The 14,657-nt window shown below is 32.2% G+C and overlaps 1 protein-coding gene across 13 annotated transcripts in view; it reads left to right on the forward strand.

The window, feature by feature from the left end:
* Positions 1–14,657, forward strand: part of LOC115217321 (MAP/microtubule affinity-regulating kinase 3) — a 108,182-nt gene that overhangs the window by 60,584 nt on the left and 32,941 nt on the right. For all 13 annotated transcript variants that reach the window (XR_005001322.1, XR_005001323.1, XM_036507606.1 and 10 more), the window contains 4 exons: positions 5,367–5,479; positions 5,795–5,963; positions 10,114–10,289; positions 13,587–13,765. Coding sequence is in view for 11 of the 13 variants with exons in the window: in XM_036507606.1 (XP_036363499.1) it covers positions 5,367–5,479; positions 5,795–5,963; positions 10,114–10,289; positions 13,587–13,765 (637 nt within the window). In the remaining 2 variants the exon portion in view is untranslated. The remainder of the gene's footprint in view (positions 1–5,366; positions 5,480–5,794; positions 5,964–10,113; positions 10,290–13,586; positions 13,766–14,657) is intronic.

Raw genomic sequence — 14,657 nt, forward strand, 5'->3', positions numbered from 1 at the left:
TCTTTAGAAAAGAAAAATGTTTGGAGTGCCATTTGAACATCATCCCTACTTCTGAATGTTTTTCTACTGATAAAGTGTTCAAGTGACCTAAATAAGTGAAAATCTGATGGTGTTAAATCTGTTGAGGTAGAGCTTACCAGCCTAACAAATTTTTTACTTGGATTATCTTATTGAATGCACTCTTATTCATGAGCTCATGAGGTACTCATTTCTCTTCGCTATACACTTTCTTAATCTGCCTGAGATGACCTTGTACAGTGAACCAAAGTTTATTTAGCTTTTAGGATGAATCCCCAATATTTAGATACACATCCTTTTCAGTTGCTGTTTTCACTGTGCCATTGAGAACAGTTGGCATTCTTGATTGATACCCATCCGAAAGATCAAAATTGACATTTTTGAATTTGTTAAACAACCCTTGGCATTTTGAACCCTCTCTATCAGAATACACAGTACATATGTTTTCCCTTGCAGATGTTGCATTGTTACCCTTACAAAATTTGTAAAACCTGCAATACTAAATATGCAGCTCACTAAAGTCCATGTGATCTATATGATAGAGTGTATGTACACACAGTGCATATCCACATTAACTCTATGCTGATTGGTTGATTGCAGAGGCACTATTTTGGCCTGTAAACTATTTGTAGTATGATGTTAGAATCTTCGCTTGAAAATGCTGCATTACTTTTCAGTACCACTAATAGTTTTAAAGGATTAAAAGTAATAGTGTTATAAAAGATATTTTTTCTCTATGTTTAGTATACAAATTTAGTATATTTTGCATACACTATTCTTTCAAACTGATATGGAAATTCTATTATATAATTTTGTGAGTGCATGAATAACAAATTTGGATTGAGTGGGTCACACAGCTTAATGAGTGATGCTGTAAATCAATAAACTGCCAAATTTCCTACAAATGAAAAGTGTGAATGTTCTATTACCTTCAGTTGCAAATATATTTACATGTTGTTAACTCAAACTTTCTCATTTTCATTTCAAAATCAATAATGAATTCTGTAAACATAAAATTATTGAAATTATTTTGGTGAGAGAATAATACTTCAAATTTTTCTTATGGTTTTGATTATATCTTTGAAGTACTTAGTTTTGACTAGTTATTTACAGTTGTCCAACATGCTAACCAGGTTATATATTTAACCCCTATTACTATGAGTGCTAAAAACAACACCTAATAGAGTTATGAAGATTAAGGTAGACTTTGATGTCTGTAACAAATAATGGTAGAAATAGTTTACATTCACAGATATGATTTGGCAACAGTTCAGCTTTCAGTGACATGAATACTGCAAGCGCAGCTAAATGTTCAGTGCAACAATTAAATGAAGTTAGCATCTTAAGAAAAATAAAAGTTCTGTTGCATATAAAGTTAAATTAATTAGTCTTTCATTGACATTCAACTTCTGTGGTTGTTTTATATAAGATTGATTGATATTGAATTCAACACTTGGCAACAATTTTAGTTTGCTTTTTTGCTAAGTAACACTTTCACTTAATATTGTCAGCATTTACTTTTTTCTATTATCACTTATGTTAGAAAGGAGAGCACTTGTAATGAACTAGAAACTTCTAAAATTAAAAAAAAAAATCTATTTGTACACATCCCTAACCCTTATTTGACTAACTCATTATCAAAGAATCTTTAAAAAAATTTGTTAAGTTTTCACTATTTCCTTATAGTTTGTTTGCATATTTGTAAGAAATTACTTAGAATATGTCCTTCTAATGTTTGATTTAGTGGTATTAATTAGTTTCTTATGCATTTTTTTTGTCTTCAGTTGGAAAATCCTTTTTTACACTTAGTTTTGCTACTTGGCTTAAATGATTAAAGATTTATCTGATTATCTCTTTTATTCTTCTTAGCTCCAATTTTTGTATGATCAATATTTTGTACTTTTTCAAGTTATGTTAACATTCAACTTTACTTAAAACCCAACTCCCATTTTTAACCTGCCATTCATTTGCTTGTTTTACTGCAAGCAATGAGGAGTTCCTTAATTGCTATGCCAGTTAATTTCAATTCATTTTATGTTTACTAAATTATGTCTTTGAAATCTTAAACAACCATGTCTTGGTTTTGTTAAGAGTCACTGAAATTAATATGATTTAGCTTTCATTTATTTTCAGTCAGTGCAAAAGAATGTTAACTTTCTCTATTTTTAATCAGTAGTTTATCATTAGTTTCTCTAATTTGGATAATATTAACTTTGAGATAGATCTCTTTTCTCCTGCTTACTATTATAATGTCCTTCACATGCCATGTAATATCTTCTACACACCAAAAAAACATTTGTCAGTTGGAGAAGATTACATTAGCAGCATCTATCATTTTTTATTGAACATATTTGGCTTTTGTGAACATAATTGCTATCATAAATCTTGAGTAAGAATTACATCTTCTCTGGGCAGTTGACAGACTTTTTAATTCTACAGTGAGAGCTTTATATGTCTGGAGGAAACATTGAGAAAATTTTGTGAATGTTTACTTTGACACTGGATTCATTTATTTCTTGATACTCAATTTATTTTCTTTTTATGAGTCTGTCTGTTTTTGTTAATCTTTTCATTTAATATTACTGTTTATTGGAAGCTCTAGAAATCTTAACCATCTTCTCTGAAATATTATTTTTAGTCAGACATTACCTATGTAATGATTATTGTGGATGTCTCATTTCATTTTAGTTTTCAGTATGTTAGTTTTCATTTTATCTATTCTTTCAACCTACTTCTGAAACACATTAATGAAGGATCAAGTAAGGGGGCTAATAGTTTCTTGTGACTACAAACGGAGGTGGGGTGGGGATGATGCTGTCATGAGGTAGGCCCTGAAATGGCACACGTTCTCTCCTGATGACCCCCATAAACTTGCTAGCATCCAGTATGCAAAGCTTTCAACTCATTGCACTTGCATCTGCAAGTTGTTTGCAAAAAAATCTAAATATAATGATTATTGTATTAATTCATCTTGCCCCTGACTTCTCACCAACAACCAGTCTTTTTATCACATACATGCTTTTCACTTGCAGATACAGGTATATAGTTCGACATAGAATTCACTCCCTTAGAACAGCTGTTCATACTTGTTCCATCACAGTCTACTTGATTACTATCATTTTAAATGTATAGCACTGTAACATACATACATTTATTATTTGCTTACATTTCCATTTTAATTTTTTTCTACATGCTCTTTTATTGCATTTTACTTGTTTAGTATTTTTCATTTTTACTTAATGAAGTAACCGAAAAACTTCATTCTTTATGAAATATTAAATGTTACACCCTGCCTCCACCATCTCTGTGTCTTAGTGTGAATGAATGAAATCTTGTTTTGCTCAACTTACAAGAATAATGTGTGGAAAGTTTTGCACATTTGACAATTCTGGAATAGAATCAATTGGTTTACATACATTAGTGGGGTGGGGCAGAGGATTTCAGATTTGCTGATATTTTATTATCATTAACTTCAGTTTAATAATTAATGATTTTCTGTGCAAATGTAAATTTGCTGTCTAAATACAAGAAGCTTCACATTAGCTATGTAAAAACTTTGTTTATTTTAGATGATATTTCCACACACACAGAGCAAATAACATATAGTACAGAAAACAGTTTTTGTTCTGTGTTACAGAAAATATCTATTTTACTTGTATCTCTATGAAAATTCACTTATGCATATTTATATATCCATGAGAGAAAAAAAACTGTGCATTTGTGCAACCTTTTCTTTTCTATTTTTTCTTTTGTTTTGTTGGTATTTTTTATTTGTGTATGTCATACCATTTGGTGGAAAGTGTTTTCTCACTTATTCTACATACACTTTTACTAAGCACAAGTTTATATCATGACTGTAATATATATATATATATATATATATTTATCTCATTAACTGAATGGCCTTTGTCAAACCCATATCAAAACATTGAGAACTTTTTTTTAAATATGTAGTCATTTTAATAGCATAGTCACATACAATTGTGAAATTTGACAAGTGAATGGCATGTTCTTTTGGCACTACACATGCTTTCTCTCATCACCACACTATCTCTGTACATGTGTGTGTGTGATGGCACATGTCATGTTAATAAAATTGTATGCGCATATTTTCATTGTGAAATTGGATGAAATAGCTTACTGCTCTTACTTTTCCCCCTCTCCTTCAGTTTATGAATCTTGTCATGATGTTTTTTTGTTTCCTTTAGTCTGATTTTGCATCTTTTATCAACCTAACTGCACTCGTTGATTTATTTCAGATCTACCTTCGATTCTTTCCATGTTGTTTTCCATAATCAATTTTAAATATTTGAATGATGTCTTTTAAGTATTGAGCACTTCTTATTCTTTTTGACCATTATTCATTTCAAAAATTGGTATCTAGAACCTAACTAAATATTTTATGCAGCACTCTGTCATTGCTGCTATTGACAGCCCTCACTTTTGAATAATATTTGGGGTGGGGGGTAGAAACTAAACTCTTAAACTGATTTTGTAATTGAATACTCACTTCAGATGCTGATGTTGAGCTTTTTATTATCATGAGAATGTTGTGCTAATTTTAGCTTATTATTTCAATATTTTAAAGTTTTCACTTCATTTTGTCCTATCAATTCTTAATTAATAAAAGAAAAATATGACTCAAGTTTCCCTTCTCACATACAGTGAAAACTCCATTTATTATGTGTGTGCATGGGTGTGTGTGTGTGTGATGGACACTATAGTGTGACGAGAAGTGCTTAGCAAATTGATTGCAAGCTATCATTTTAAATCTGGAGCATATATATCTATAAAACCTCAAATACAACTGAGGATTTGATTAATTTTATAAACTAAACTTGAAGATGTTATGTAAAAGTTGAACAGAAAAAAACTCTTGTATTATTGCATTGTACTGTTTGGCTTACTTCTGGATTAAACTTAGACCATTTTCTAACTGTTTAATTGTAGGAATTCTTTATGTGTATGCTAATAAGGTTTACAAGCTTTTTTTTTAAATTCCAACTAACATTTTAGGCTTTACTTATAAAATCAATAACAAAATATTTTTGTGTTTAAAGTAGTAAGAATATATTTTATAAGCTTTTATCTTTTGCTTTGATTTATATAATTTAAAATTTAACTTAAATTTGTTTTTACAAATTATCAAATATTTATATAGCTATGAAATTCTTACAGCCTCCCCACTCTTCTTTTCTTCTCCATAGTAGATTGAAATTAAGAGTAAGGATGGTTAATAATTCTGAATAAGTAAATTCTTATTATGAAATATTTGATTCATTTTTAACTTTAAAATATTTCAGTGATTTGACAATGAAAAAATGTAATATTATTTTAATTATTTTCAGATATTATGGCTAGTATGGGTTATACCTTGAAAGATGTTGAAAACTCCTTGAGTCAGCAGAAATATGATGATATCATGGCAACATATTTGCTTTTGGGACGAAGAACGTCTGATGTAAGTTGATCACTGTTAAACATCGTTACTGCCTGCATTCTGATCCAGTTATTTCCATTTCAGTATTAGTTTCATGAGATTGCAGTATACCAGCTGTTCATGCTTTTTGGTCTTGTGCTATCTCAATTGTCAATACTAAGTCTTCTATGATCAAATCTGCCTACTTGAGCATCAGTCTTCATCCTTCTTTTGTTTTTCTACTTTCATATTAATAGGGTGATTTTTAATTTATCATGTAGATGGAAGTAGTAGATTTTATTTTATGTAGCTTATTGTTTTAATAACTGAAATTTTATTTTTACTTATTTATTTTAGTTGGAAGGCAGTGACCGATCTGGTAGCAACCAATCTCTTCGGCACTTGCCGATGACTACGAACCGACCAACAACTGAAACTAATGCTAATACAAATCAGTCACCCAATCGTGTTACAAGGAGTCTTTCTGCCACTAATCAGAAACCTCCTCGGCGTTACAGCCATGGAGGTGAGTAGATTGTTTGAAATTTTTTTTTAATCACAGTTTTATTTTTTTTTAACATACCACAAAAATTGCTGATTACATCAACTTTTTATATTTTCATTCATTTTCCTGGCAGCAGGAGTGAGAAAGGAGTGTCTAACTTAATGCAAGGGTCTTGATTCATAAAGCACCATTTTCTTGTTTAAAATGGCAAAAGATACACACATAAATAATGCAGGCTTCCACAGCCTCTGTCTGCTAAATTCCACTTATAAAATCTTGGTCAATCCAAGACTATAGTATGATATCTGTTGAAAGCTGTACAGTAGAATCAAATCTGTAATTGTGTGGTTGTGAAACAAGCTCCTTAATCATATAGCCATTCCTGTACCCATTATCAAATGTTTCCCATGTGATTCATATCACCTGTTTCATTCATTCATTCATTCATTCATATATATATATATATATATATATATATATAATTCTTGCATTTTTAGACCGCTTATTGGAAGTTTTTATTGATGTTAATACTACTATAATTCTGTCATACTTCTATAATTAGTTTTTCATCAAGTAATTCTAATTATTTTATTTATTGTTTATTTTTCTTAACATGTGGTAAATTTCTAAATCGTCAAAGTAAATTTGCAGAGATGTTATTTGTGCATTAGAGACAATGTTTTGCAAATTTTGCTCTGTCTCTATACTCTGAATCCAGATCCCACCAGAGTCAACTTTGCCTTTATCCATTTGGGAGTTAATAAGCATAGCACCACACCAGTGATGATGCAGCCTCCTCTTCCTCTAGCTTTCACATCTGGGGAGATCAAAAGGGTATCTATGTGTGTTCGCAACCACATGGCCCCTTTAAACAGCAAAAGTATTATTGTTCATACAGCTAAGTCATACTCAGTTGCAAGTGATGGTCATCGCTTATTCCCTGCTTAATTTTCATTATTTCTTCTGAGTTATTTTATACATTATAGGAACAAGTTAAGAAGTCATGAGAAAATAATGATACTTCTAAACTAAGATGAAAAAATTTCAAAATCAAGTCAGATGTAGTTCATTATATGTATATACTAACAACAGGTTTTATGAATTGGTTTGAGGTTTGACAAACTAAAAATTATCATCATTATCTTAACATACATATTTCCTTTCTCATATGGTTCATTGAGGTAGATTTTCTAGTTAGATGCCCTTCCTGTTATATTTTCCCATGGCCAGACATGTTTCCATGGAAGTTTAGAAATGAAGAACACTGCTTGTTTAAGGTTGAAGCTCATTTATAACTATCACATGTTGTCAAGACAGAGGTACACACCCCTGCATGCATGCAGAGCACACACATATACACAAAACAGGCTTCTTTCAGTTCTCATCTACCAGATTTGTTTACAAGGTTTTGGGCAGCTTAGGTTATAGTAAAAGATGTTACCCAAAATTCCACATAGTAGGACTGAACAAAATGCCATGTGGTTGGGAAACTTCTTGACTGCATAGCTACGGAATGTGCCCAGAGTGAAAGGCAAAGTTGACCTTGGTGGGAACTCTGGATGAAGAAATGTCATAAAGCATTTTTCTGACACTAGCAAGTTTGCCAGCTCGCCACCTTAAAAAAAATCTCAATAAAATCATGTAAGCACATTTAATTTTCAAAAAGATTTAAGGAGGGTTATTAATATAAAGTGAAGTTATTGTTGTTGAAATATCTTAGTCTTCTTGAATATTTTTTCTTTAAAGCCCTTTTAGCTTGAATGATGACCCCATACCCTCATCCCACCCATCTTCAATGTTTTCACAGTTGAATGTGCTTCTTGTCAAAATGTTGGGAAGAAAACCGGTTTTATTTTTCAAGCAACTGAAGATAAGAGTTACATGCTTCAATAAGGAGCATAGTGCAATTATTTGAAGTGGTTGAAATTATGAGAATGTAGTTCTGCATGTCTAACAGACATTTGTAATCTTTTTATTGTCATTACCATTACTAGTATTAATTTTAAAATTTCAAGTATAGCCCTGTCACACAATTGGTAGATACCTGATGAAAGTCATCATTAAGGTCATTGTGGAGTTAATGAACCATGAATTTATATCAAGATAAGATGCTAAGAGTGAAGGAACCACAGGAGAACTGCTTCATCATTGCATTGTTCATTAGCTCCAAAAAATAAAGAACTAAATTTCCTTTACCATAAGTTCCATAAGAATCTAGAAAAATTTTGGGATTAGGAATGACTATTGTTTCTCGTGTCTCCCTAATAAGAAACTGTTTCTTGTCAATGCTGTTTAATCCATTAGCTACCATACACTGCCTTTAATTCAATTACATTTGAAAATGAAAAATTTAATAAAATGATTTTGACATTATTATTAAGCTAGTGTTAGGACATAAATTAATATGAAAATTTGATGGAAATGTTGATTCGGATCACTTTAAATATTGAGTTTGTATTATAAAACTAGGGGCTGGTAATATCGAAAAAGTTAAATATAATCATTGCATTTGTCCATCCTTGCTCCCCTCCCTTTATTAACACTATTAATTTTCTCATTCTGTTTTATACATATATATCATCATCATCATCATCATTTAACGTCTGCTTTCCATGCTAGCATGGGTTGGACGGTTCAACTGGGGTCTGGGGAGCCCGAAGGCTGCACCAGGCCAGTCAGATCTGGCAGTGTTTCTACAGCTGGATGCCCTTCCTAACGCCAACCACTCCAAGAGTGTAGTGGGTGATTTTATGTGCCACCGACACAGGTGCCAGACGAGGCTGGCGAACGGCCACGCTCGGATGGTGTTTTTATGTGCCACCGACACAGGTGCCAGACGAAGCTGGCGAACGGCCACGCTCGGATGGTGTTTTTATGTGCCACCAACACAGGTGCCAGACAAGGCTAGCAGACGACCACGCTCGGATGGTGTTTTTATGTGCCACCGACACAGGTACCAGACGAGGCTGGCGGATGGTGTTTTTATGTGCCACCGACACAGGTGCCAGACAAAGCTAGCAGACGACCACGCTCGGATGGTGTTTTTTTATGTGCCACCGACACAGGTGCCAGACAAGGCTAGCAGACGACCACGCTCGGATGGTGTTTTTTATGTGCCACCGACACAGGAGCCAGATTAGGCTGGCGATGGGCCACGATTGGATGGTGATTGTTACGTGCCCACATATATATATATATATATATATATATATATATATATATATATATATATATATATATATATATCAGACTGGAGCCTGGGGCAGCCCCTGGCTCCCCAGACCCCGGTCGAACCGTCCAACCCGTGCTAGCACGGAAAACGGACGTTAAACGATGATGATGATGATGATATATATATATATATATATATATATATATATATATATATATATATATATATATATAACTTATATACATATATACATATATATATATATATATATATATATATACATATATACATATATATATATATATATAATATATATATATATATATACATATATATATATATATATATATATATATATATATATATATATATATATATATATATATATATATATATATATATATATACATATATATATATATATATACATATATATATATATATATATATATATATATATACATATATATATATATATATATATACATATATATATATATATATATATATATATATATATATATATATATATATATATATATATATATATATATATATACATATATATATATATATATATATATACATATATATATATATATATATATATATATATATATATATATATATATATATATATATATATATATATATACATATATATATATATATATATATATATATATATATATATATATATATATATATATATATATATATATACATATATATATATATATACATATATATATATACACACACACACATACATACATACATACATATATAAAATGGTAGGGGGTGGGGATTTTGCAATTCTCAAAAGTTATTTCCTATTAAAAAAAAGTTATTACAAGAAAGATTTCATCTTGCCTTTCTATTGAAAATGTTTTGTGAACTGTTGCCTTTTTATCAAAAGTTTTCATTTAAAAAATGTGTAATGAAAAATACATTTCTCTGAATGATAGACATTATTTTCTTTCCTCCCAATTATTGCAGGGCCTGCTGGACCTGGTAGTGCTACATCATCTTCACAGTCGCAGTCTTCGAGTTCTCATGCAACAAGAAGGCAAAACACAATAGATACTAATACTAATACTACTACAAAAGAAAGTACATTGAGTTCTCGAATGAAGACCCCTTCTGGTGGTAACATGCCTCTGGAGTCTCCCAAGGTTTGTTTTTTCTCTCTATGTTGAACTTAATTCATATTTTGAATTTATGTTTACACTTTGTTATTGATCTGATTCTTTAAAAACAAACTAGTAAGGAAGGTTAAAGACTGAAATATATTTATTTTCCCTTTCATCCTTTCTCTTTCTGTCTACTTCTTTGTTGTTTCAATATTGTAATCTTCAGTATCCTGTTTGAGCACTTTTGGCATTAGTTTCTCTACTGCTGGGGTTTTTTTTTTCTTGGTTTTTTTTGTTATTGTCACTAGTACATGAAGTGGTGTTCAGAAGATTGTATGTGTGTGTATGCATGTATTAGTGTGTAACTATATGACTTTAAAGCAGCAATTCCATATATTGGGAGTAAATGCATATATAGATATAAATATATGTGTACTCTTTGTTTGACTGTCACTATCCCCTGGAATACTGTTGTGTGTGGCATAGTCTTTTTTTTTTTTTTTTTTTTGTGTTTGGTTGATATATGCCATCTGATTTAATGCTACCACCTGAGCCACAGGTGCTTTTTGCAAATTTCATTCTGTTGCAAGCATGTAGATGAGGCTCCTAGTAATGTACTGATATCAATTACCTTTCCTAGATACCAAAAATGTTTGGGCATGATACCATGAGTTCACTCATGACCGGTCAAGAATGTGTTAAGTGGGTTCTTGTCCTCTGGAAATTTAGTAAAACCAGTGTTGTTACCTATATCTCCTGTCTCTCTCTCTCTTTTTTCTTTTTTGTCTCTTGCAATGGTGGATTCTTGTCACAATACACTATCACAGCATATGCTGATGGGATATCCAAATGATACACTGTAGTGTGCCCCAGGCTTCAGTTTTGTATCACATGCTCTCTCTTATACATCAACCACCTACCTGCTGTTGCCTTAACACCACTCACACTTATGCAGACTACCCTTCATTCCTCCTTAACCTCATATTCCCAAAAGTATCCACATGCAACCTAGACACCTCACACGAAACCTGCTCTGATTATATGAACAGAGATATCAAAAAAACCCTTCCAAGGGATGTCATACCAATCATGCCTCCTTCAGTCACTGCACATAAGAACCCCCCTCTCACACACACACACACATGTAGCATGCAACTAGATGCCTTAATGCTAAGCTTCACTGGTGATGTCTCTTGGTGCGCGCACACACCCTTAAAACTAAAATATTTTGCCTCGAAGACTAGCCTTTCTCTTCAGAATTAGAATCTCCTTCAACCGCAACCCCAGGAGCAACAACAATTACTGCTAATGCTTTGCAATGCTCAGATGAAACCCAAACAGGAGTACTTGATCTGGAATGGTGATGTTGACATGCACTCCTCCCACATGCATACACACACCTACCTACCTACCTGCCTGCTTTTGACCACATCCAGGGAAAAGCCTATCTTGGCCGATGTTAACAATCTAATGCTGTCTCCTCTCTGCCTTTTCTACTGATTCTAAATTACTTATGTGCTTTGGATTTGGAGTTCTTATACCACCAGGTGTGGATACAGTACTCCATTGTGGGTCTCACCTGAGCTTTGTAGAAGATAAATAGTTGTTGGGAAGGTGAAGTGTTTTCTGGCTCTAAATTGGAAGGCCAGTCTTTGTGATGCAGTTAAGGCTGTATTTGCTAATGGAGTTCCTCTTCACTACCTCATGTTGGACTGGGGGTACCTACTTTGTAAAACCCATTTGCATTTCATATCCATGCCACTATAGTCACCTGTCTGGGATAGATAATGCCAGCTTTCATACTTACCTGCAGATGAATTTCAGAGTTATCTTCAGAAGTAATTTCATCTAAGTACAATGAGTAGCAAAATCACGAGTACAAAAATGGAAAAAGGTTAGCTCCTGACAAGCTGAGAACCAATCTGTGGTTTAACTTTCTAGTTGCAGCCATCTATTGTATTTTTCATGCAAATTCATTGTTTTTCTTGTTCTCACTCATATTTTAGTCAAGAGAATCCATTACTCTGATCGTTTTAGTTTACTAATGTTACATTTTTGTATGCTACAAGTTTTACTATGCACTTTCATATTAATTTAAATATGCTTGCTGTAAATCAGTTGTTCATCATTATTGGCTATTATTTAAGGTTTTTTCTTTTTTATTAAATGACTATTTTTGAAACTTTTACATGTTTTTGTTGCCTTCCATAACATTTTTGAGATAATTTCTTTTTTTGGTGTACAAAATATCATTTGTTAAAAATGTTCAGTATTTTTGCCCATTTAGAATAGCTTTCTTGTGAATAGATTTGTTTGATTTGAAATAACATAAAAATTATATCTTAAAAATAAAATTTTTAAGATATATGTTTTTGAGGCCAGAAATAATCTTATTTGGACTTGCAACTTTAACCTTCCTTATTACATATTAATAGCATTTTACAATATTTTCATTTAGGTAAGACATCACTTAGACACTCACAACTGCAGGAAAAAGAAAAAAAATAGAATAATTATAATTTATTACCAACTCAAACCAGTCAATAGGCTTGCAGCTTGGTACCTGGAGAGGCAAGTCCATGCTGGTGGACAGTTGTGTGGCACTAGACCATCACACCAGTTAAACTGCTCTAGATATAGCTCAATTTCAATCACTAACTGGGCTGTAACTAAGATGAGGCAATGAGCAGGTCTTCAGTCTTACTCAGAAATGAGCTGAGGGGAAACTGTCCCTGAGAAGTTGGGTATATCTGACAAACACATTGTCTCCATTATTGGTCACTGCCTGACTATAGTGCCTTGTCCCAGTTAACACCTGATTGGATTGTGGTAACTAGTACTAGCACCCTCTGCATGGCAGGCTAAGTATGCTGTGGCTGCTAATGCACAGGCATACTCAAGTTGTCCCAGCTGCAGAAATGTATAGATAGTGAGTGTATGTAGTCGCCATTCATGAGAATCATCTTTCTGTGATTCATCTCTTTCATGGAGCTACAATCGTGGGTCAGACAAAGACCAAGATTTTGAATGTTGTCAGGTGCTCACTGCATTTTATCAGCCAAACAATAACAGTGAAAGTTCCATGCTTGCATTCTATAGAAGACTAGTAACAAACCCAAACATTTGTATACTACCAGGCATTACTGAGTTGTATTGAGCAGGATTTTTTTTTAAATATTTCATTTGATTTTTTCTTTTCTCATTCAGTTTTTGAGTAAATCCCTACACTCTATATAACATATCTTTGTGATCTCCCCTTTATCTGATGCCCGTATGGCCAATAAAGAAAAGTCATTATCATTTATAATAATAATAATAATAATGAATTTTAAATTGCAGATTAGTGCAAGTCCTGTTAGAATGTCGGTACCAAAAAAACCAAGTGGACCTTCTACAACACCAAAGAACAATGTTGTAAGTGGTTCTTCTCTAACACGAAGAAGTACTTTTGGACCTGGAGATAATAAGACAAGTATAGAAAAAAATAACAGAACAACTAATGGTCAAGACTACCGGAGGTAAGACATTTGAATTCTTTTGATATTGCTTTTGTTGGTTTTGTTATGGGTAAGTAGAAGAAAAGTATAATTTTCATCTTATTAGAATTTATGTAAACTAAACTTTTAATTTGTCTTCTGTTTTAGCTCAGTGGTGTTTGATTTATGCAAAAGCTTATAAATTTCCTTGTATATAATAAACTTGCTAGTATGTTTACTAATATTTTCAGATTTTCTAAATTACCTTAATTATTATTATTATTGTATTGAAATACAAACATATGTATGTGGGGTTTTTTAAAACAGGAAGTCTATACCTTAGAACCAGAAGTGATCTCAGGTGGGATGGTATCAAAAGGTTAAATTAACTACTGAAATAGTTCTAAGATAGTAACTATACTATCAGTGATTGATAGTATTTGAAACAATTATTTGGTTAAAAATTAAGTAAAACTGTAATTTTTAATTATTACAAAGCTTAATTAATTAGCAGTGTTAACTTCCAGATTGAACTCATCAAGTTGTGAATTTGTGGTGCTCCAGAAAATTTAACCTTAAGCTCCATTAAGAGTTTGATTTACCAGTTTACCCAACTGTCCTTGTTATTTAATATGGTGCAAATCACACTAAAACTTCCATTAGTTTAAATTAATTCATTTCAGAAATGCAAATAGATAGATAGATAGGTAATAATATTAATAAATTACTTGCTTCAACATAATAAACGGGAAAATTAGTGAATTGAGAAACTTAGAAAATTCAGGAGCCTATTAACAGCATTCAGAAGTTACCACCCCAAAGCAGACACAAACAGAATATATCTACCCAACTCGGAAGGAGGTTGCAGCTTGACACAGGCAGAGAACTACTATAGCAGTTGGACGAGAAAAATACTTAGAAACAAAAAGTGGAT

The sequence above is a fragment of the Octopus sinensis genome, linkage group LG11 (assembly GCF_006345805.1).
Source record: "Octopus sinensis linkage group LG11, ASM634580v1, whole genome shotgun sequence".
NCBI classification, from domain to species: domain Eukaryota; kingdom Metazoa; phylum Mollusca; class Cephalopoda; order Octopoda; family Octopodidae; genus Octopus; species Octopus sinensis.